The 24,942-nt window shown below is 37.7% G+C and overlaps 1 protein-coding gene across 1 annotated transcript in view; it reads left to right on the top strand.

Moving 5' to 3' along the window:
• ATXN10 (ataxin 10) overlaps window positions 1–24,942 on the top strand; it is a 105,268-nt gene that overhangs the window by 18,890 nt on the left and 61,436 nt on the right. The window contains exons 4-6 of the mRNA XM_082076339.1: window positions 10,168–10,264; window positions 11,068–11,232; window positions 21,948–22,028. Coding sequence (XP_081932465.1) covers window positions 10,168–10,264; window positions 11,068–11,232; window positions 21,948–22,028 — 343 coding nt within the window. The remainder of the gene's footprint in view (window positions 1–10,167; window positions 10,265–11,067; window positions 11,233–21,947; window positions 22,029–24,942) is intronic.

The following is a 24,942-nucleotide window of genomic DNA, read 5'->3' as shown; positions in this document are numbered from 1 at the left end:
GTCCAAAATCCATTAAAGGCTGTGGGAACTCTGGCTTGGGTGGGCTTTAGTTCAGGTCATTGTTCCAGGTCTTTGTTCTTTGGCCTTTTTTTCAGAAGCTGCAAAATAGGGAGCCAACTTTTATACCTCTTTCAGCTGTTCACAGAAGGAAAAGAGCCAAACTTGGACTAAAACAGGTCAAACTGATGAATTGTCCTGAGTTAGCAAACACTGAATTCTCTTTAGTTCTTGTGTGTATAGTGTTGTCCCTGTCTGCAATGGTTTACTCTTGCTTCATGCACTGAAATTCTCACATGTTGGATCTTGTGCAGTGCGCACAGGCACAACTAACTGTCCCCTGCCTGGTTAATGCAGTAAACTATATTTTTGTGATACAACAGTAACTGTTATTTTGAGTGAATGCCAGTGTTAACATTGTTTTCAGCCTGATGCATCTGTGTTCGTGCACATGGCTTGGCTCTCACTTCCGGTATTAATACGGATACTTTACACATGCAAGTTCAGATCCAGTGAAGAAGGGCAGCTTTAGGACCGGGGACACTATTTAAATGTAACATTTTCTTGTCTTACTGGGGATTAAAAAAAGGAGGAAAGAGTGGGGCTTCAAACTTCCAACAGGGCCTGGATCATCATTACTAGACCCTTGATACCACAGACAATGGTAGTTGTAGGATCTTGTGTCTGAATAAACTCCAGCTTGCTCAGTTTATTCCATGTTAGTCCTGTGGAAGCCTCCCCTCTTATTTAAAAAACTTTTCCTGACTCTGGTCTAAATGTCCTGCTGAGCCTGAATCCAGTGGTTCTTGATAGTGGGGTTTTTTTACTACCTTTATCTTGGTTCTCTCCTTGAGTCCTATTGCTTCTGACTGATTTAAGCTGTGCTGACCTGAATTACTTCATTTACCATAGACTGTGAGTATAAAAGTGTATCATTGCAGTGGCTTGTTGAGGTACAGTTTGAACTACCGGTGGGATCCTGCCTAGTGAGGTTCACCTGTGTGATGCCATTGACATGGATGGCATTGGAAGCAGACTTCCAAATAGTGACAGAAACCTTGTGCTTTACAACAGCACATTGTTGCACTGCTGATCAAAACTACCCTTTATAATGGAGAAATTTCTTGATTGCTGGACTGGGAGACAAGCAATGACTGTCTCAGAGACCATATAAATAATTTTGTTACTTCTAGGAGAAGAGTAACCTGAGCTAATATCCTTAAGTTACAACAGTTAGTAGGTCAGCGGGCTGCCTTGTAGGTTTGTCTTTTTTCACTGCTGGTACTGCTTTTAGGCAGCGTGTACAGCTGCTTTGTTTTTTTCCTGCTCTTGTGATTTGGAGGCTTTCTAGTACAGCCTGCCAAGATGCTGCTGATTTATGACATATGCATAGTGGTTTTATAATGTGGACTGATATCCACTTGGAGCACAAAGGAAATGAGAGTTTGCTGATGTCTATTTAATTAGAATGTCTTCTGGTTACTTTGGTTGAGGCTTGACATGAACAGTAATGCCTATATTTCTCTGGACCTTTAAATACAGTGTTCTGTAAGCCCTTTCCTTCCTTCCTTCCTTCCTTACTCTTTACTGTCCCCTACTCTACCAGCAAATAATGTCAACAAGATTCATAACAAGGCAGGTTTCTAATCTACATAAACATATGTGAATCAAAACTTGCTGAAATACATGTAGATTTAAGATGGTCACCATTGGTGGACTGTAAAGGTGTGGTGAAAAAAAAAAATTACTGTTCCCTGTCTTTTTCTTTTGATGTGAAGGCTGTAGTATTTTTACTTTGCTCTGACATTGTGTGCTGAATCGGCAGCTGCACAGGGCAGCTCTGGTGTGGGCAGAGCCATCATGCCTTCATCTTCCCTTGCAGCAGCTGCTTGGTGGCTGTTTCTATCTTTCCTCTACATCAAAGGCAGGAAGAGAAACCAGCCTGTATCTCATAACTTGCTGCTAGGCTTTGGCCAGAAAAGGGCAGGTATCAATCAGGTTTGCCAATTATTTACTGTCGGTAATAGATCCTGTGTTTATTTGCAATAATATAGTGCAGGTCGCATGCTTCTTTTCTGTCTTATGGGTGTGATGGAAGAGAAGAGATAAAGGACAAATAATTGTAAAGATTAGATTATGTTCTTGTTATGTTCTAGGTTGTTTTTTTTTTCCCTAGCAGTGGCGTCAGAATCGTGAGATCAAGGTGGAAAGAGTGGGTCAAACAAACCTTTTAATGCGGAGAGTTTCCTAAAGACAGAACATCCTAAATTTAGTCTAGGGAGAAGAAATTTAGCTATTTTCACCTGTACCGAGAGAAAATGCTTCTACTAAAGAGTCTACCACAGAGGCCCAAGAATGCTGTGGTTCTTCCCCCAGAGAAAGTGAAGATAGAAGGGAGTGGAAAGGAACTGGAGGAAGATCCAGGCAAAGAGAATAATGTGAGGCATCTGCTTCTTTTCGGATAAACTGTTGCTTGTTTGGATCGAAATCCAGGCAGTTATAATTATGTAGATGTCCACTATGGCATTCTTCCAGCCTTTTGGTTATCATTGCCATTGTGACACAACTTTCAGATTCTCCAGTTACATGAGCATTGTTCTGATGGAAAAGGGACTATCTGTAACTGGGGCATTCCAAACACAGGCTACAAGATTTTTTTTTTCCGTTCTGCTAGCAGGTATGGACTGGGAGAGAAATGCCTTGTGCCTATCCTTCACTTTTCAGTGAGAATTTTAGGGAATATTGCCAGTGTAGAAAGGAAAAGTTACAAGATTTATACCAGGAGACATTCAGGTCTTTTCCTTTCTTCCACACTCTGGATATACATCATGTGTAGTATGGAAAGGACTGTAACAAGCCAATGAGAAGAGGCAAGCTGCCTTTATAGATATAAAAAATAAATAAAAACAAATGGTAGTGCCCAAAACCACAGACACTAAAGCTGTTGCTCTGGATTAATGTGGATGTAACTAAATGTAAGTTTATTTGTCTATTGCAAAAGGACTGTGATCCATTATTAGCTGGATACAGAATATAAATGGTCCAAGGGGAAAAAAAAAGGTCTGATATCCTTTCCACAGACTTCCAGAAAAAGATAATTTAGCTTTTCTAGGGAAAATATAAGCACTTCAGTGGAAATTTTGGTTGAAATGAAACAACAGCCACAATATACCATCATCAGATATAATTGGAGAAATTTGCTATAATCTTGGTTAGTGTTTTACATGTTAATAACTTTTTTTTTTCTTTTTTAGACCTGGACAAAGTATCATGTAGTAGTCTGTCATATGGTTAGATACCACGAATAACGCGTAGTGGGTGGCCAGTCCTTTCTGTTATTTTTCTTGGTTTCCTGGCATGGTTTAAGTCCAGGTTGAGACTCCCCAGTACTTCAAACTTGCTGATTTTGCTAGAGCTGGGTCTTTAAAGAGACATTGTCTGTTAGATTTAGCCTCAACTTTTAGGTTGATTGAAGAAAAAGATTTTACATCCTAACACATGCAGGAAGCTTATAAGTGCAGTTCCCAAATCTGCAAGCATTTACGTGTTTTACTTCACATAGGAGAATAATCTCAGGCATGTGTTTTTGCTGCTTGTGGGGATATAACAGTAGCCCCATTTGTTATGCCTTTAGACTTTAATAGATAATTTATTAAGGATGTGAACACACTTATGGTGTTTACTTTCTAAGAATAAAATGATGCAATTAAAATACCAGAAGATAAAGAGAACAGGCCTGCTAGCTGTATTTAATAAACATTGCTACTGCTGTATGAATCGATATCACTATGAAACTGATCCCATGTCAGGCGGTGGGCTGTCAAACTGATTCTTTCCGAATAAACGCACAAATATATATATTTTTTTTAATCTACTATTATGAGATCTTATTAGAATTTAATTTGCATCAGAGGCTACTTTGATGAACGGTCTTATGGTTTCTTCCAGCTTGTAACTGGAAGTAACAAGCTTCACTTGTAACTCCACATTTTTAGTAGTGTGGTGGGCATTTTTCTTGTCTTTGAGTCAAATTCTCCTTGGCATTTCTGAAAGGAAAGAAAAATAATTAAGAGTGTTACTTTCTTTTGGAGGCAGAGGAGATGAGGAGTGGGAACAGAAACTTATTAAACACAACATTCTTGCTGTTCCACAGATGGTAAAAAATGGGTTACTAGTCTGCACTGCAGCAAGTGCAGTATGATCAAGGCGGAAATATAATCGGTAGCTAGACGTTCATTTTATTTACAGAAATAAAATACTAAGCACTGTTTTAATAACTTTAAATGACACAGCCCATATATGTATTGTACATTCGAGTAGTCTAGACAGACTGTTTTCCAAGGAAAATACATTTTCATCAGTAGTTGTGGTATGATTCATGGTGGTGAAGAGGCAAATAACTCTTTTTATGACTGGAAGTTGCTTTAACTTGCAGCCACAAGGAAACAAGTCAGTGACCGGATGATAGTGGTTGTAACTAACGTTTCATAGTTATAGAGGTCTACACCTTATGCTGAGTTGAATGTTTTATTTTTCTGGGGATAGCAATATATCACAAAACATTCTGCCATTGTTTACAAACAACCGAAGGTGGTCTCTATAATGGCTGGTGGTCTGTATAATGGCTGGCGGTCCACAATTTAGATTGGCAAAGCTCACAGACAGCTTTAAGGTGTACAGGCTGTCAGGAGGCTGTGATTTGGTCTCAGTAGTTGTAAACCTTTGTGCACGCCCCCAGTGTAGAGGGGGTCACACCAGCTATATCTTTCATTCACAGTTAATGGTTACCAAAGCATTAAAGAGAGATATGCAAGTTTGCTAGCCTTATGTTTGCAGTCTGATAAGTGATGTTGTACAGCTTCATACATGCTTTGACTGGATTAGTTTTATATCTCTGTGTAACTCCAGTAAAGGCAAAGGATTGTACTTATAACTCTTTCTGTGCTGCCCCAAATAAGAAAAATGGAAACCTCCTATGACTGTTTTAAGTCTCTGCAGCTGAGGTCAAGGTTTTTCAAGGTGACTGGTGAGCAAGTTCCTGGGCTTCTGTTCTTGACTAGAGAAATTGTAGTAGGAATGTGAAAGGTAAGTCTGATTATCCACCAGGAAAAAACTCATGTTCTGTAAGGAAGACATAAAAATGTTTATGAATATAAACATTTAAATAATATACACTACAGTAAAATATAGCATAATGGTTAAATGTAACAATCTAACCAGGAAAGATACTGGGGGGAGAAATTACAGTTAATCTTGTTATAGAGACTTACCAGCAATAAACTCTTCTAGCTTTAGTGTTGGAACTTTATTTATCTTTTTAAATTTTTTTAAAAATAGTATCACTTAACCATGCTGAGCAGAAGGAAACAATGTATTGCATTTTTAAATCATAATGCTTGAAGTCTTTGTCCTACTAACTTCAAGGATTTAAGTTATAGTGTAATACACAGTCTGATTCTGCAAATGACACTGCATGAAATTAACATCTTCGGGAAGAGCATGACTAGGGCCAGGCCTATGCAAGGCTCATGTGTGTCCTGCCAACCGTCTGGGTAGTACTACAATGGAATTGTCAAATGAAAAGGGTGCGCTTGAGCGTGGTTCAGTTACTGTGTGATCATAAGAGACTGAAAGGAACAAGTGAAGCTGCGATCTTGAAGGTACTGAACTGCGGGAACGCATTTGAGCCATCCTTGTGGAGGACCAGAAAGCAATAGCAGCTGTGTCATCTTTTGCATGGGTGGCATTTAGTGACTCTAAAAGATCAGTTTACATGTAGACAAACATTTAGTTACCAAAACTCATCAGGAAGAGAGTGTTTCTCCTTTACGTGTTGCCCTGTTGTATAAAGCGGTTGTTTTTTTAGAACCTAGAAAATTCACCATAACCCACTGCAGGCTGGTTATGAAAGCAACATGTAATCTGAGTATTTGCATTTACTAAAGAACATCCTGCTTTTACAGGAACCATTGAAATCTCAATGGGGGGAAAAATTTCTTCTGCTCTAAGGTTGATCAGTGTATCACAAGTTACATCTTAGTACATGTAATTTCACAGTGGTTGACCATCAGGTTAAAAATAGTCTTGTTGACCACACACAGTGTAACATTTTTCTTTTTAATTAAAATTTAGCTGTGCCGATAGCTACGGAATTATTTGTTAACGGCAGTGCTTATAGATACCAACAGCTAGGGAATGAACTTAAGATGTTAAATAAATCAGTCCTATGGAAAAGACATAAGTTTTTATAATTGTTATGAGTAATATTTCCCAAATACTAGTTAATGCAGCTGGAAAGAGTGGTTGACAATTATTTTTAGTTTCATAGAGATCTGTAAGTTTTCAGGGGAAACGTGAAATAGTCCTGCTGTCTTTTCTTTCCATTTTCAGAAAGCACACGGCATATTGAATGGATGGCAAAATGGCTTCAGCTGGTATACTGTGCAATGAAGCCTGTCTTAATCAGCTTCTAAAGTCTGTCTTAATTGGCTTCTAAATTTTCTTGCTGTTGCTGTAAGGACAGCAAAATTGTTGGAGAGGAGAAAAGCAGTTTCTGTATTCTACAGGTTTCTAAGCTTAGTTGAATCATATGCTACAGCTGTCAAGTCCAATAGAGGTAAAACAAAAAAGAGAAAAGTGGAAATTGAATGTTAAGAAGAGACTTCCATAGTTGGGAATGCAATACTTTTATTGGAGCATTTGCATTTTTAACACATGCATACCCTGCTGTGAATGAACAGCTCTAGTTGGATTTTTTTTTGAGGTTTCTTTTTTAAAGCGTAAATACAAAACTATAGATTTTCTATGCTCTTATCAAAATGCACTATCACTTAGTAGCTTGGTGCTAGGCTAGTATGTTTTGTATGGAATCATCTTTGGAGAAAAACACTGCATATGAGATATGTGCATACTGCAAGACTGCCAGGTGCTCTTATGGGTTTGTGGGGTTTTGTTTGTTTGTGTGTGTTGGAGGGGGTGGAGTGGGGTGTTTGTTTTAGCATAACCACATGGTTATGCCATATAGTACTGTCATGTGTTTCACGGAACATGCTGTGAAGAGCCTGTCCAGTGGTGGTGCTCTAATAACTTTTCACAGAATCATAGAATATCTCAAGTTGTAAGGGGCCCATGAGGATCAATTTTCAATCACTTTTGTGTTTGCCCCTCTTCATTATTGGCTTTCCATCTGTGACTACTGGACCATGACACAAAGAATCATAGCATGGTTTGGGTTGGAAGGGACCTTTAAAGATCATCTAGTTCCAACCCCCTGCCATAAGCAGGGACACCTTCCACTGAACCAGGTTGCTCAAAGCCCCATCCAACATGGTCTTGAACACTCACAATGATGGGGCATCTACCACCTCACTGAGCAGCCTGTTCCAATGTCTCACCACCTTCATAATAAAAAATACCTTACTTGTAGCCAATCTAAACTTACCCTTTTTCAGTTTAAAACTGTTTCTCCTTGTCCTGTCTCTACAGGCCCTGGTAAAAAGTCTATCTCCATCATTTTTATAAGTCCCCTTTATATATCGAAAGTCTGCAATAAGGTCTACCTGGAGACTTCTCCAGGCTGAACAACCCCAACTCTCACAGCCTGTCTTCATAGGAGAGGTGTTCCAGCCTTCTGATCATCTTCATGGCATCCTCTGGAAAAAGCTCTAACAGGTCCATGTCCTTGTACTGCGGACCCTAGAGCTGGACACAGTACTCCAGGTGGGGTCTTGCCCTGTAAGTGTGACCAGCTTGTTGTTCAACTTAGTCAGGTGAATCCCATCAGCTCCAAACAGATCTGGCTTCTGAAAGGTAGATCTGTGATCACAGAAGCCAAAACATGATTATTCATGCTCCAGTACACAAACTGTATTTGGTATGTGTAATTGATTTGGCATCACACTAAGTACTCTGAAATGAGTTATGTTTTTTTGTAATACAAATTACTTTTTTTTTTTGGTAGGGAAAAGGAGTTCAGGCACTGCAGAAGTGGTGCAGCAGTTGTATTGTACTCAAGACAGAGCACATGAATTGGTTGGACAAATTGCAAATTGTGAGCTAGGTCTTGTGTGTCATCTGTACTCCTGACATAGCTCAATTCCCAGGTGTCTGTAGGATCACATCTTCCTTTTGAATTGTTGAGATTCATCACATGAGTTTATTTGCATGGCGAAATGTTGTATTATCAAGACATCCTCTTTTTCTGCTTAGTTGTGAACAGATACAGTTGCTACTGTCTTGTAGATTATCTTCTTGCCCATATATTGATTTATGTCCTCTAATTAAATGAAAAATGTTAAACATTAGTGGTTAAAAACAAGCACTTACAAATTAAACTTTTTTTTCCATGGTACATCTACAAAATCGTAACGTTTTCGTGGATCCATCATACTTGTTCAAGACATCACAACCAGACAAGTATAGTGTTGATTGCTTTCACAAGTATTAAGACCCCAGTTCTCCATTAATCAATGGAGAACTTGTAGATATTTATTTTTGTGCTGCAAATGTGTAGTATTTTTTTCATAGCTTAAACAACCTAAGTGTAATTGATAGCTGAAAAGGGTCGAGCAAATTTCAAATAAAGATCGGAGTATAATCAACGAACTTTGTCTCTTTGAGAGATCTTTCTCATAGCAGGTAGGGAGTTCACCAAGAGAAATAATATCCTGTTCCTAGGATTTACTCCCTTTTTTTTTTTTTTTTTCCTAGCAGGGAAGTGTTTCCATAAAATATCTGCTAGAAAAGTAGCATGCCCATGCTTGCTGTCCTTCAGAAAAATTCTAAGTCAGCAGGGTGGGAACCAGATGGACGGGAGAAGCAGAAGAATAATGATGGGCAGAAAACAATAAAAAAGTGCAGGTGTGCAGGGAAAGAAAACAGATCTTAGGAACTGAAGCATAAAGGAGAAGATTATTCAAAATGCAGTGTAGAGAGGACATATATATATTTTGGACTTTAAAAATGTATATGGAAAAAAAGTTACTGTTCCCTAAGCCCAAGTGACCTTGTTTTAGATTTGCTTTCTTATTGTTCCCAAGAGGATGTATGCCCAGACCTCTGTAGGAAATCTGTCTGCCAGCTGGCACAGCACCTTTCAAAGAGGCCTAATTTTGTATTTTCAGAACCTGGCAATATCAGCCACCTCCATTTGTAATAGGCAGCTGTTGTACTATCTGTTAGTTTAATTTTAACTTTCTTTGCCAACCTATTAATAAGTGCTGGACTATGGAGTGCTGTCAATCGTGCCAGAAAAAGTGTTCTAATTTTGTAAGGTCTGTGGGTTCATGCATTTGTTTGTCATTAATTTGTATATTTTTGTGGGCTCTAGGAAATTAACCTGTATGATGAAATATCGTCTTCCCTTATTTTAAGTCTATATTGAGAGGAGGCTGGAATAAAGCCTTTGTAGTTATAGTAGAAATCTGCCATATTAAATTCAGCATTAAAATTGGAGACCAAGTTACTTGGAGTACTGGCTTTAATTTTTCTGGGATAGAAATCAGAATGTATTGAGCACATCGTCATAGTATATAATGATTGTCCAGCTAAATAAAATTTAATGTGGGTGGCAAGGAACAGATTCAGTTCTCTTGCAAAAAAATTTTCGAGCTGTCTCTGGCCAGCCTAGTGAGGGTGCCTGGGGAGCTCTCTTGGTAGCAGGCAGAGCTGCTTTCGCAGAGTTGAGGTGATGACAGGCGGCCTATTTACATTAATATAATCCAAGGAAGGAAGCCACCTCAGATCTGGAAGAGGCAAAGTGGCCAATGCCATGTGGTGGTTCAGTGTGGGGCTGCTTCAGGTTGTGCTAACTGTAGGTAGCTCCAGCCTTTCATTGATTTGAACCCATCTTAAACCTTGACAGAGTTGATGAGTTCTTATTAATCACTAATAACCTGTTCGATATTCATATAAGTCTAACTGAGGAAAAAAAAGTGATTTAAAGTGATTTGTTGTGGGTATCATTCTAGACTACTTTATAAAATTATTTATATTAGAAGAGAAAATGCAAATGTTTGTGTACAGTAGCAGTGAAATACGGCACTCAAAGCTTGAGATGGATTCTGTAGCGTATAGCTGTAATGTTGAACAGTTTGTCTTGTATATGAAATTTATTAGTGTTTCTTTGAATTCCTATTAATATATTTTCTGGGGTTTTTTTTTCTTTTTCAGCTCTTCGTTGTAGCCTCCAGTTTCTTGGAAACGTTGCTGCAGGAAACGGAGATTCCCAGAATAGCATTTGGAAGTGTGCTTTCCCAGATCTCTTCTTGTAAGCATGGATGAGGGTTTTTTTAATAATGTAATTTCTGTGGTTTTATTCAAATCTTTTGTACATGGTAGTTGTGCCTCTACTAGCACCATGAAGGTTTGAAAAATAACTTTGAGGAGAATGGGACGGTTGAGACCATATCCTGTAGATGTTTTTTTTGTTAGTCAGGACCTTTAAAAACCCGTTCGTTCTAAGCTGACAGTAAATTGGTTTCATATAACAGAAACTGGAAGAAAACTCTGTGTCAAATGCTGAACTTTAAACATAAGCTTTATTTCAGAGATATTTTCAAGTATTTATACTAATTTCCAAGAACACACCTTGTCCCTTATTCACTTTGCTGCTGTGCAGACCTGTCAGTATTTGTGGATCAGATGGAATCTGCAAAAGTGACTCAATCTTTGTGTCTTCCGATCCTTTTGCCCGCCACCTAAGCTCACCAGACTATCTTCCTCGAGGTTTGATGACTTGTGTGTAATGACATATTACATAAATGATTTTGTGCAGACGCGTGAAAGTCTTATGTGTTTGGGAACATTTTTCGTACTGAGCTAGTAACAAAGACACATTAATTCAGTTTGATACTCATTCTGTGTGTGTTTCTTGGCGCCCACGTGTCAGCACTGGGTGTAGAAAGACCTTATGATGATAGAAGCAGATGACTTCTGTCCCTCTTAGACAATGACAAACTCATGATTCTCTGAAAGTCAGCAAAGAAGAACTCAACAAGCTGAATGCCGATAGTCTTGTTTTTCCTCACTCAGTTTTTACTTATTCTCTTAACTCCTTCTTTTCTCTTGAAGGACGTGCCTGACATACGATGATGAGAAAATTGTTACCTATTGTTGTATGGTCCTGTTCAACTGCCTTAATTCAGAGAAAGTGAGAGAACTCCTGGATCCTGGGAACTTGACTGTGACTCTCCGTGTCCTAAAAGTCTACAAAGAGCAGTTGGAGACTGAGTGGTCGTATGTATTGTTAGGTTCCTGGCTCCGCCCCCACACACACCTTTAAGTGTTTTTCTAATGTAAATCTTTGTATTAAAATGTCTAAGTTTGTGACACTGCTAAGTAATAAATTAAGATCTATTTAGAAGTTAGTAGTTTGGTACAGAGATAATTTTCATTATGCATTCACTGACTGTTTTGATTTCTGCTAAAATAAGACTATATTTTTGTTGAGGATATAAACAAGTCTTAAAATCATGGCCTTTTTTAATGAAACAGAGTTACAGAATGCAAACTAATTTATACTTGCATGCTGGTTTTTGGAGATTTTTTAAATAAAGTAAATGCAGAATATAGTCTTACAGTCTTTGATTACTGGGTCACGCTAGGAAGACTTGTGTGACTAATGCTTGTGAGTACTACTTAAAGTGTAGGGGGTTTTCTTTTTTAAAAAAAAAAATTATTTTTTTAACACCTTTTGTCTAGTGCAACATGCTATCATTTTTATACCAAAACACAGAACGCGTTTTGTTTGTGAATCTTGCACATTTCATTCTCATACCTTAAAAGCACCTAATCACTGGTTTTATTCCATCGAGTTTTTGTATGTTTTGCTAATGGCCATTCCTGTAAATACTGTTGTCAGTTATGCATTTGAGAAAAGTTCTCCCCTGCATCACCAAGAATACACATTCATTTAATTGTTATATGATGGGGAAAAAAAGGATAGTTTGTATGTTTTTGTAGAATTCTTTTGAAGGTCGTGTTTAAATTCAAAATTTATTTAGGAACAATTGTTGGGGTTTTACTAGTTATTTAGAAAGTCTCTAAACAGAATTAAGATGATTGAATGAAAAGTAAATGTCACTTAATAGTTTGCTTTTGTACTGAAAAAGAATTACTTCAAAATTTGTTTGTGGCTGGGCTTTTTATATAACTAGATCAATTTGCTTGGGACATAACTAGTTTTCAGAAAGCAAAGTTTCAGGGTCAGGCAATCAGACTTCTATTTCAGAAGTGACAAAGTGAGTCTTTAGTTGTGGCATCTGTCAATATAAACACATGAAATATTGCTTTTCAGATCATTATCTTGATTATCCTTCATTTTCCCTGTGTATTGAAGACATGCTGAAATCTGTTTTGACTGAGATATGAAAGCCAGGGAAAGCTGGAAGATGCTGTCATGGTGTTAAATTTATATTTTGAAGGTAATTGGAGAATAAACACATCATCAGAATAAATGCCAACTATCGAGTTCCCTGATCTTTCTAGTCTGAAGTGCATTCTGTTGATGTTACAGTGAAAATGTCTTACATCCTTTATGGATGTTTGTGGGCGGGAAAGGGTCACTTTTCAGAAAAATCTTGAAATTAAAAAGGGGCAAACTTCTATACAGGATAGAAGACTGTGCTGAAGGAAAAGAGATGGGTAGAAAAGAGTAATCCTAGTCCTGCCATAAGGCAGTTGCAGAATGTTTGCTCTCTTAATTGCTGTCAGAATTCAGAGTTCCTTGTACAGGGCATATACAAAAAAAAGCATCTAATATCTTCCAGGCATTAAGTAAATATTATGAATGGGGTTTTTCCTAGTACTTAAACGTTGTCTAGTTAAGTCTCAAAGCTTACTATCAGTTTTCCCAACTGAAAGAAAAACTAATGCGTTTGTAGTGTAAGTTTCTTGGCATTTTATAACATCATCTTGAACTGAATTATAAATGGAAATCTTTCAATAACGTTGGCACTGTTTTCAAGTCAACATAGGTAAAGTGCAAAATCTAAACAAAAAAGTTATTGCAACAATGCACTAACAAGCATCGAATAGGTATTCAAACAGCATTACTTTGAAAGTGAAAAAGATAATTCCTTACTAGAAAGGAGCTGATTTTTCTCCGTCTTTGTAGCTCTAGAGCCTTTTTGTGATTCATCTTGTACCTGTTCCCATGTGTTTCTTGATCATCACATCATTTGTTCTTCTAATACTCTGTTTCTAATATGTCCCATCTCAGGAAACACATTTACTCTCTGCTTCTCCCTTGTATTCATCTCTTCTTGCTGTGAGAATATTTGTCATTCTGAAGTTAATTTAAATGTTCTTTTTCATGTTAGTTTTTTTTTTTTTTTAAAGTTATTTCCATCCTGAAAGAAATTATGATATTTATATATGTAATATTTTTGGTCTACTTGGTGCAGAGGGGGAGGTAAGAAAGCAACGTGTGTGTGAAGGACAGACATAGTTATTGTTGCTTTGAGTATATGTTTAGAATAAGTTTGGACTCTGTAGTATTGCTGCTCTTGCTTTGGTGTCCGGTTTTGTCATTGCATATAATCTTTCTGGTTTGAAATAATTCATTATTAAGTCAAAGCTAAGGTTTGGATGCCTCTCTGGCTGGACTGTAGAAAAAATATTTTGTCAGCAATTCATTGAAAATGTGGAGCTGTGCTTCAGCTCTCACTGAAGTACATACCACTAGGATTGCTTAAATGAATGTACATAGCCGCGGTATTTGCAACAGAGCCAGTACTCTGTTGTAAAGATTTGGGTCCCTTGTGCCACAGCTAACAAAGTGCACAGCGACCATTTCTAAGCAGCTGTTACAGCACTATATGGCTGAGCTGAAATACAAACTATTCTTCTTCCAAGAGGTTATGCTCACTGCTGGACTCACAAATGACTGAAATTAAGCTGTTCTTACTTCTAAAGTTAAAAATATGATTTAATTCCTGCCTACCTTCTTGTCTATCAGCTAGAGCATCTGGCTTCATATTATACTGAATAAAAAGTGAATGCCACGTGTGTTTATTCCTCTTGGCTGAGCTTTTTTGCTGTCAAATTCTGCTTTTAGGCATTGAAAATCTTTCTTTGAATAACCAGGCGAGTTTTGGTTACAGGCAAAACTTTTATTCATGGTTTTATTCCCTTTTATTGTACACTGAAATTTATAAGCTAATGTTCCTCTAAGTTAGTATTCAGTGAATTCCACAAGTTATTTTTGCAGTTGCTCCCATGAACCGTTAGGACTGAGAGAGGACTTCCAGGACAAATATTTGGATTTAAGGCCATTGGCAGAGCTGTAGTCTCTCCCATGGGGGCCTCACTACTCCATTCAGCTAGAACATGTTGAGTTTTGTACTTTTCACCCATCACAGGAGGGCAAGCACATCTTTATAATCCTTTTTTTTGGTGAATTGGCAATTCCTCCTCTGTTCATGATCCCACATTCATGTTTAAAGTCCAGTTTTCCATCTCCAAGCTCAGAAAGTCCTTAGGGAAAGTTCAGGAGGAATAGGAATGGAACCTCTTTCCAAGTGTGATGCCTTTTGGCTTCTTCCTCCATACTCACAGCAGTTCCGAAGGGAGAAGGCTTTGTCAGAGGAAATCTGAGCGTATTCTGAGCAGTTCCTCAGAGCTCCTTTTTTAGAAGCAGCTGTTGGTAGTTGACCTTTTGCAATTCCTCTTCTGTCTGCCATAACTCCATTTCCCAGTTAAAGAAAATGAAGGAAACTTCTTTAAAGGCAGGACATAGCTTTTTGGTGTTTTCCTGCCACTTTTCCCTACTTCTCGAATCATGAGATGTTCAGTAGAAGACAAGGATCTCCTGTTGGAGAAGAGAGAATGTCTGAAGTGTTTGCTGTGCTGCTTCCTGGGAAGGGTGGGTTATAAGGCCTCAGTTTAGCAACTCCTGAATCTAATCCGTGACGGAAAGCCAGGCCATTCACTTTCTAAGCAGTTTTTGAAACAGAGGAGAGCTATTTTGCAGTTCAACATAGTGAGATTTTGAGACTATAAGCACTGATGCATTTTTAAAACATTTGACAGCATAACAAAAGTTGCCTCAGAACTTGGAAGAAAGGGCAGTAACAGTGTTGTGGTGCATGCCTAAGTGTGTCTTCATGACACACACTTTTATTAAGTATTTTCTGTGGCAGGCTGAGCTAAGAAATAGTTAATTAATTAAAGAAGGAAGTCAGCTGTGTAAGGAATGCCCTGGTCAAATTTTGTGTTCAGTCCTTGTATCATTATACCTGTTTATCCAGACCAGATGATCTGAAGACTCATTTCATTAAGCTTGTGGTTACTTCTATCTCTGAAATCTGTGAAGTTGCAGAATGTAATTCAGACATTTAATAAACATCTTCTTGATTTAAGAACCGATACCTCCTCTTTCTTTTTTTAGAAGCTTGATCCTCTAAACAGATCCAAGATTTTTTTAATGTTGCTACCTTTGCCATCTTTAATACTAGATGCTGTTGCATTTAAAAATAGTATTAATTAACATATATTAGACAATGTGTTTTTAAACTGCCTCTAAACTTCTAGTCAACACAGCTCCTGAACTTGTTTCAGGCTAGCAATCCTATAACCTTGAGTACTAGGAGCTCTTCTGAAGTTGCTGCTGCTGTTCGAACTCCCAAGAGCCATAATCTGAGGAGGACGATTGTCTATCTCCAAATGATGTTCTTCAAAACATTGCCTGACTGGCTGTATACCCCTTTGTTTTGTAGCTTTTGGCTAAAATCTTAGAGCAAGAAGAAACTGGAAGTTTCCAGGACTGAAAGCTGTTGAAACTTACCTGTCTTGTCCTGAATGTTTGGATCTGTAGTTGGGCTTGCAAAGAGTGCCCAGGGCTTGCTGCTCTCAGAAAGTTTCAAGGAGTATAATGTTAACAGAACGTACTTCAAAGCATATGCATTTTGCAAAGACGCTGTCTCTGCAGCAGCAAGTAGTTTCCTTTCTTTGGTTTGATTTATGGCATACACTAATTAAATGATCCTATCTTCTTGACAGTTCTTTGCTGTGCAGTTTTCTTCTGGAAAACATGTTGTTGTTTGCAACATGCAGCTACTATCTAGGCTATTAGCTCAAACTATGGTGAAAAATTTGAATGCTGCTGCAGCCTAGTGCGTGAGTGACCATTTCTGTCCTTTCTTTAGTCCTAAGACCTTACCCTTTAAGGTAGGGTCTCCCTTTCAGGGGTTGGTTATGATCTGTTGCTTTTTTCTTGGTCTGCTCATGATCGTAGTTGTGGGACTAGCATTCCCTCTGAAATACTTCTTTGCACATGGAGTGTTTTTAAACCTCTCAACTTCAGTTCTGTTGCTTCCACTCTCTTGTGATTTTTTTTTTTCCTTTTAGTATTACTTAGATCCTTTCTATCTGCTCCCTAGCAGCAGCAGATTTGTCTCTTAAACTGTGATCGGTGTTTCTGCGTTTATGCATCTTTTGGTTCTGCTTCTGCCACCCCTATGTTCTATCTTCTGTTCACATGCAAAGGGATGAGCATGGTTTTTGAAGCCCTTGTGAGAAAATTTATTTTCGGTGTACCTTCTGTCTTTCTAATACACCTCTGTACTGGTATACATTTAATTCTTCTGAAGTGTTGACATGTTAAGTTGAACATATTTTAAACATGTAAGCAAATATACTTACTTCATAAGCTAATACTCTTTTTCCAGTGCTGTGCTCTTTCAAGAGCTGCTGCCTACCAAAAGACGCTTTCTGGAAATTGGACATATCCATCCTCTCAGGAACAGAGATGGGATACACTGTTCAGTAACTGAAATGTATTTCCTACTCACTGTGTTTTTCTGTGATTACTACGAAGGTGTGAAGAGTCCTCTGTAATGAACTCCCTTGTAGTTCCAAAGCAAAAAGAAGGCACAAGCAGAATCCCATGTCATATGTCATATGTGTAGTATGCTGAAAAGGCTTGCCAAGCACTACTTTTCTCTCTCTTTCTCTCTTTCTCTCTTTCTCTCTTTCTCTCTTTCTCTCTTTCTCTCTTTCTCTCTTTCTCTCTTTCTCTCTTTCTCTCTTTCTCTCTTTCTCTCTTTCTCTCTTTCTCTCTTTCTCTCTTTCTCTCTTTTCTCTCTTTCTCTCTTTTTTTTCAGTAAAAGCTTTTTCTTAAAACATGCAGAGAGCTGTGCCTTGGGCTATGGAAAATTGTGGAGCCTTTAAAAAGTAATTCGTCTGTGTTTCCCCACACATCCACATCCACTCCCTTTTGGGTTTGTATTAATCAACAGCAGAGAAGTGTGTCACACATTTCAGAAGCTACTGTATTTAGAAGAGAAACCAGCACAGAATGCCACGAGATCTATTTTAGAATATTGAACCTGCAAACATATGTGTTTTGTAAAATAATTAGGAAAAAGTAGAACAAAATTACATTATAATTTATCCTAACCAAGACCAATGTGTATTCTAAAAGCTGTTTATTTTAGAAATGCTTTGGTGGTTCCATTAGAGATGAGAGCATAGCTTGTGTCATCAGTTTTTCCAAGTGTGTGCATGGGGCAGTTTAGCTACTATAGAAAGAAAAAACAGGTTGTATTTTTGATTCCTGAAGAGCAAGGAACAAAAATCCTCCATTTTAAAATAAGAGGCATAATAGGCCTTTTGGCTTCCAGAAAAACGATATTAAGAGTGTGGTCAGCTGTTTGGCATTGGAAGTAAGATTTTTCTGAACATCCACTTTCTCTTTTTGAAACCACAGCTCAATGATGACTGTAAAGATTAGGATGTGGGGCACCCCCTCCCCACTTTTTGCCTTTGGTTATTTTGTCCTGGCTTATGGAAAAAAGTGTGGACAGAAACTAGTGCTCCTGTGGCAAGGAGTCTTGCCGTTGGACACAGATTTAAAGGCAAAGATGGAACTCCTCAGTAGAGTGCTTAGTTGGTATGCATGTGGTGCAGAAACCAGAAAATATTACCTTTTTTTTTTTCTTACATTTTGGTCTGGCAGCTCTATCTCTTCTCTGTCTTTCCTCTGATAGTTTAGGGTGTCCCCTGCCCCCTTCTTTTGCTCTCCAGAAAGTAATTCTTATTTTTAATTCCAGGAAAGTTAGACTTATGTTGCAGGTTCCAAGTTCAACGGTGGTTTTAAATAGTACTGACAAAACTGGAAAAGTTTCCTTAATTGTAGAGGTCTTAGTACCTTCTACTTTCTATTTGCAGTAGTGGTGTATTGGCATAGATCTCCTCAGTCTTTCAAAGCCCAGCCTCACACATTTATTTATCTTGTCACTTGTTTCTTCTTGTATATTTCATGGACAGAAGGGAGCGGAAAGTGATTGTATTGCAAGTCATCTTCCAGCTTTTTCTTGGTAGCTCTTCAGAAAAAATGATTCCAACTTTGCACATAAGTAAAAATCTCTTTTTAGCACCTTTCAGATGTAGCTATCAAATTGAACAAGAGTGTCTTCTAAATCAGAAGACAGGTAATTACTATTACAGGTAATCTGAACTCAGTCTTCCAGACCTGCAAGTTGACTTGATGGATGGTGTCATGACTGGTAAGGAGGGTGTATTCATTATGGGTAATGCCTTTTGAAGATGGAAAGATGTTCACTGCTGTACCTGTTTCAGCTCAGGAGAGGAGGATTGGTTGAGCCTTAAATATGGAATTGTTTCTTTATTCTTTCTTTGAGCAAGAAGTACTGGTGTTTGAGTGGGATGAATTGTCTAGTTTCTAGACATCTTTGTGACAGCAAAGGGTGCTTGATAGGGTGCTTATACTCTTGTGCAAGGACAAAAAAATACTTCTGTTCCTAAAATATATTTTGGTCCTAAACAATTCCTAATGAGGCATATTGCTTTTTTAACATCTAAAAAGGCTGGTGATATGGCTTTGAAAGATTAGCTGTCTAAATTTTATTCTTTTTTCTTCAAAATTTGGATGATTTGTTACATTTGTTTGTTGAACTACAATAAAAATTGCTATTTCATTCTTACTAAATGTCTTGGATAGAATGGTGTTATTGTAGCATGATGAAAAATGCTTTTGGTTTTGAGTTTGGAAGATAAGTTTGCTCATCAAATAGAGAATCACCATGTTTTTTTCTTCTTTCTTCTAAAACGTATATGGGGGTTTTCCTCCTCATTTTCTGAGACCAGGGACACTTCTCTAAACTTGCTAATGGGATCAAATCAGCTTAATATAGAGCATGACATTTGATGATAAAGTTGATTGCTTACACCCGGCTTTGATTGGAGCAAGCTTAGTGGTCATTTGGAATATACTGAGTGCAAATGTAGATGATACCATTTCATCTTGGCTGCTTCTCAAGTCCAATTTGGTACAATGCAGCCCTTGTGCTATTGTAAAGTCTTTAAACTGAACATCTCCTCTGGTATTTATCTACTATGTAAGCACTTGATTTTTTTTTAGGATTTTAGCCAAACAATTTTAAAAAGTCAAGAAAACTGGCATATTTAACACTGTTCATTTGTTACTGTGTTGCGCTTGCATAACAACTTTAATTTTCACAATTTCCTTCACTAAATTGCAGTGGTCCTCAGTTTATGCCAGTGGTTCTGCTGTTGGTCCCCGAAGGGAGTTTAAATCTCCTACCAAAGCCTTTTGTGTGCATCTGAAATGCCATATTCAGTCAGTAACCCAAAACTGAATGTCTTTTTATTTCAGAGTTGTGGATGGTCTTACTTTTCCTTATATTCCCCCCTGCCCCAAATGAAAAACAGGAGAGCTAAAGACTAAAGACATTAGATTTAATTTGTTGCATCCTTGCTTAACTACCCCCAAAACTTCTGGGCATAGTAGCAAGAGTTGAAAGTGCTTTATTCCACTACTAATTCTACTGTTATCTGTGTGCTGTATTCTTTATGATGAGTGGATAAGATAAAAGAGAAGCTTAAATACAGAAGCAGAAATTTCTGAGGTGTTATGTCATGGAATTGAAAGTGTAGAAGCATATACAAAAATATATGCTCCTTTGTTCTGGAATACTGCAAGCTCCTCAACAGTAGAGATCTAATCTACAGAATGTGAAAGATGTGTGGGAATAAACACAATACTGTAGAACATAGTAACAACTGAAATACAAGTCTTCTGCTTTTCAATAGTAATCACTAATGTGTTCCTCATAGCCGTAGATCCGTTTGTGATAATTATTGATCGATTTTCAACTAAAAGGCAAATAGTCAAGAGTTCCTCAATGTAACTTTAATCATGAAAATTAAGATTTAAATTCACAGCCCCAACGGCAAAGTTGAAAAATCAGCCTTCAGATTGTCTCCTTAAATGTTCTTTTGCCACACTTCATTGTCAGCTGAAATTTGTATGTTATGAGGCTAAGTATTGTGTGTTCTGCATAACTCCGATTATTATGCTTTTTTATTTTGCAGCTCCAGCTAAAAGCCTTGAAAAGTAAAGTCAGTTGTTACCATTCTGTGGATGGCTCGTATGCTCTGAATTGTTGGTTCAGGAATTCTAGAAGTGTTCTCCTTGCCTGCCCTGCTGATGGCTTGATTCAGTTGTTATGGCTGAGTCTGTGTTGCTCAGTTGGAATACATCTGTGCTGTTGACTTTGGGGAAGGGAAGTCTGTAGGTTCAAATTTGTGTTGGGAAACTTTTGAATTGATGCTACGCTACTCAGAATGCCAATTATAAGTTGATGATTCCCTACAGCTATCCTTTTTTTTTCCTTGTAGGTGTGTACAAATAGTAAAAAAAAAAAAAGCAGAACACAAAATAGCTTTTCTTCTCCCTCTCCCTCTTAGAAAAAATCTGGTTTACAGTAACTGAACCAGAGGCTGGCTAAGTCCACAGTTACCGTTAGAAATATAATAGCTATTAATCTTTTGGACCTCTTGTTCTCCTATTTCCCCAGTTGTCATTGAGTATTTTTCCAAAAAATACTTTGTTGCAGCTGGAAGGCTTCTGTGTGACCTTACTGTTAGCTAAGTAGTGAATTACAGATACATAAAATAAAAGGCTGTCAGCAAAGTGAAAAGTAGGGAGGAGGTGGAGGGAATATTGAAATTGCTTGGTTTTCATGTTATTTGTTCTCAGTAGCTTCGTTACCTCAGAGGATGGTCTGAGATTTGACCTGTAATTATTTTATATTTAATAGGTAGACATGCTGCTTTAAAAATGCAGTTTAGTGTATATATATATATATATATGTGTAGTGTATATATATATCTATATATATATACCTGTGCAGCATATATAGCACTGCCAGTACTACTAGGAATGGAATTTGAGAAGAAAAATATTTTTACATACTTAATTTTTTTCCCTAATGCTGAGAGTACGTGTTTGGGTTGAAATGAAATGATTAGCATCTGCTATTGACTGCTGAGACTGGTGCCTGGGAAGGTGATCAGTGTAAATTCTGGCATTAGCACAAGGATAGACTGACCATACCTACCTGCCTCAAGGAGTGAGATTTGGTTATCAGCTTAGATTCCTGCTTCACCAGGAGGGTATTTTTTGTAAGTCGTGAATAGTATGTTGCTGCCTGGCATCTGACAAAGAAGTTTCTATTTGTTTTGATACTTTGTTAGAATTTTTTTAAAAGAGAAATTATTTGGGCACTTCTTTGACTGGTGTGCTTAAAAACAGTGTTGTGACGAGTAGCATAATAGTTTTCAAGTTTGAACTTTGGCGTTTTGCTGAGATGCATAAACAATTGGATGAGTTGGTGTTATTTGAATTGTGGTATGCCTTTTGCATAACTGTCAAAAGACTCTAACAAGCTTTCCTTCAAGCATTTGAGTAAAAGTGCACTGAATTGATGCGAAATGGCCATCGCTCTATTAGGAAAAATACTGCAGAACAATGTACAATTATTTTGTGGCAGTTTGTATCTGTTAACAAATAGGACCAGAAGCATGTCACATGGTCATCCAGGAGCAAAAATAACCAGTACCATTTGGAGTAAATGTAGATGCTGTTTTTGTAGCACCAGTAACACTTTTTTTTTCTTTTTCTTTAGGTTCTTGATTGTTACAGACCATTTGCTGAAATGTCCAGAGTTGGTAGAAGCCCTCTATGCCAAACTGAGCAATCAAGAAAGGTAACCCCAAAAACCAATGTGGCTTTTAGTATTTAGCATTCCATATAGAGTATCCTGTTCACATGATTGAAAAACTGTGTGGTTTCATAGTTGGCACAAAATCTCTAAATACATGTTTCTATGTCAGTAATGGTTTTAAATTGGTTGGTTAACATTACAGCTTAGCCACAACTGGCAGTGATTTATGTAGGGTTGCAGAATCCAGGTTGGCGCCATTACTTGGTAAAGAAATACTTAAAAAAAAAAAAAAAAGAAAATAAAAAAAAAGACAAGATTTCATGCCTATGTCTAGATTTCTTAAGAGCACCACACCCTGTAGTGTTTTCCAGCTGTATTTGAAATGTCCTCAGCTGTTCGTAGTCCTGTTGTAATTACAAGAAATTTGAAGGAAGCTGTTACTGAAGTTGGAAATGTATCTAATACTGGTTAGCAGAACCGAAAAAATGTGGATGTTCAGATGCCTGTGATTACTTAATCTTTTTGTATTTCTGCTACTGAAAATATAAAATACTTCAACAGACAGCTTCCTTCAAGCATTTGAGTAAATGTAAATGCGTTTAGCCATTTGATTGGAAATGGCCATTGCTATAGCTATGAAAATGCTCATTCACAATTTCTTTAAGAAACAATAGTGAAAGATAAAATATTTTAAGTCAGAATAATCAACTTTGGGAAAACCTGTCCTGTGATTCTACAGCTCCTCCAGCTGTTTCAAGATCTTGTGATCTTATTTATGTATTCAGCGTGGCTACTTTGTTCCCTATTTGCCCCGGGAAACTGCAAGTTCCCCTTATAGTTTTTGCAGGTGAAAGACAAATAGTCCCTTAATGTGTGTGTATGTGTTTGTTTTTTTCCCTGTATTTCTTTGCTGTGGCTAAAGCCACAGTGTTATCACAAATGGTGGTACAAAGGCTGATCAGAGATTATAAAGAGATGGTAGGCAATGAGACAGCATGTGATAGGTTGAGAACCATAGATAAAACACCATTAAACAAGGGATGGGAATGATAAGGAGCAAAATACTGTCTTCCTCCTTTATTCTGGCTGACCAAATGGGAAGGGTGATGAGCTGTGTGCTTACTGTGCCTGGAGGTAGGGGCTCCTTAACCACTTAGCATGAAAGACTGTTTTAGGTGCATGAGCTAGATTCAATTCTTTTGGGGGATGTCATGAATGGCAGTTTGTATATTTGCATAATCCCCTTGATGACAGACAGGACTGGGTTAGGGTGTTCAATTGTACTTAAAGCAATAGATGTAATCAGTTTCTAGAAAGGTCTCTGCTGGATTGGTTGCACACACCACGCTACAGATGGTGATTGGCTGCCGCAGCTGAAAGGCTTTTGGTGTACGCATCGTACGGATAACCACATGTTGGATGGACAGTCACAGCATATTTGCTGAATTTATTATCAATCTCACGAGTTTTTCAAATCAAGTGAACTCAATTAAGTTTTTAAATAAGATAATCACAGTACAGTTTGTTATTAATTTGATACTGCTTAATATACTGTCAAACATATGGAAGTAAGTGGTGTAGAAATAGTCCTTTTGCATTTAATCTATAGAAGAAAACCCTGTTATGACATCTTCCTCTATAAAGTTAGCATATTTAAGAATGTATTCTTTTGGGATATATGAGGAGAGAAATCCAATTCAGATAAAAACATTTTGACTGTCATTAGCTGGAGAAAAAAGTAACTGTATAAACCAAAGCACAGGGAATTCATTGTTTCAAAACGAGACAAGGAGCCTTCACCGCAAGAGTTGCCGCATTGGGTGTCCAATAAGGCTGACTAAGTCATATAAATGAAGAACAGGACAGATGTGGTATTGAGGTGTCTGGGGAAAGCAGCTTGAGCTCATGAATATATGGTAACTCTCAGTTACAGTATTCTCTGTCATACACATTAAATACACTTACTTTATATGTATTTACTGAAACAAAATTTACTATGCCGAGAAAGCTTGCGAATACATACGTTAGTGGTGACTCCTAAAGTTGGCAGTTGCCTTAGATAACCAAAGTGTATGCAGTTGTGTAACCGCAGTTATTTGCACTATTCACAGCATTCGCACTATTCAAAATATTTCCTGTAATTGAAATGTAGTGCATTTGTGATACTGTGGCCATGGTGTGTGCCATGAAGTAGTTCTTGTTGCAGAAGTGGATCTGGAATCTAAATTTTCAATTAAAAGATGAATTCCTGAGTTCTGAACAGCTTTCTCTTTCATTTCTAGACAAATGTAAGCACTTCAGTGTTGCATGTCTGAGTTTGCAAATGGCCTGAAATAAAGACTGTAATACTATGATCAGCTTTTTTAATGGTATTCTGGCTTTAGAAAGTGTATGATGATGTGACAATGCCTGCTGTTTCTCTGCAAGTGATTATTGCAGAAACATATGGCTATGGTATTGAGCCAAAAGATTATAGATTCTTGAATTCTTTGCCAGATTTGAGATTTCCCAGCACATGTGTACAAGTGTTTGGCAGATGTATTTAGAAAAATCTTGCTTTGCTTTAATCTGAGTTAACCTTGAGCATGGACAATGTAAGTTAATGCCTTGATAGTCTTAATTACCTTGTAAAATCTTCAAGATGAGTACCTCCATGTTGTCCCTTTTAAGAAGGGCTCTTGCTTTTATTAACAGCAACAAAAGTGGAATTGAATCCTTCAGGTGTTTTTAAGATGCTCAACTACTTGCATCTTTAGTTTTGAATTTTGTGTTGTTTCATGTGAAGTGTTCTCAGTGAATGATGGAGCCATTGGTCCAATTACCAGCAGGGCAACAGGCACTCAAGTAGTGTTAGCGACACCACTTCTTGCTTATGTTCAGCTACAGGGCTGCTAATGCTGACATTATGGTAGGTTTTTGTTCTTGATAAAGTTCACAGGCACAGAATAGCTGAAGG

The sequence above is a fragment of the Streptopelia decaocto genome (assembly GCF_964273445.1).
Source record: "Streptopelia decaocto genome assembly, chromosome: 1".
Lineage (NCBI taxonomy): Eukaryota > Metazoa > Chordata > Aves > Columbiformes > Columbidae > Streptopelia > Streptopelia decaocto.
The sequence above is the reverse complement of the archived record's forward strand: the minus strand, read 5'-3'. Positions and strand labels throughout refer to the sequence as shown.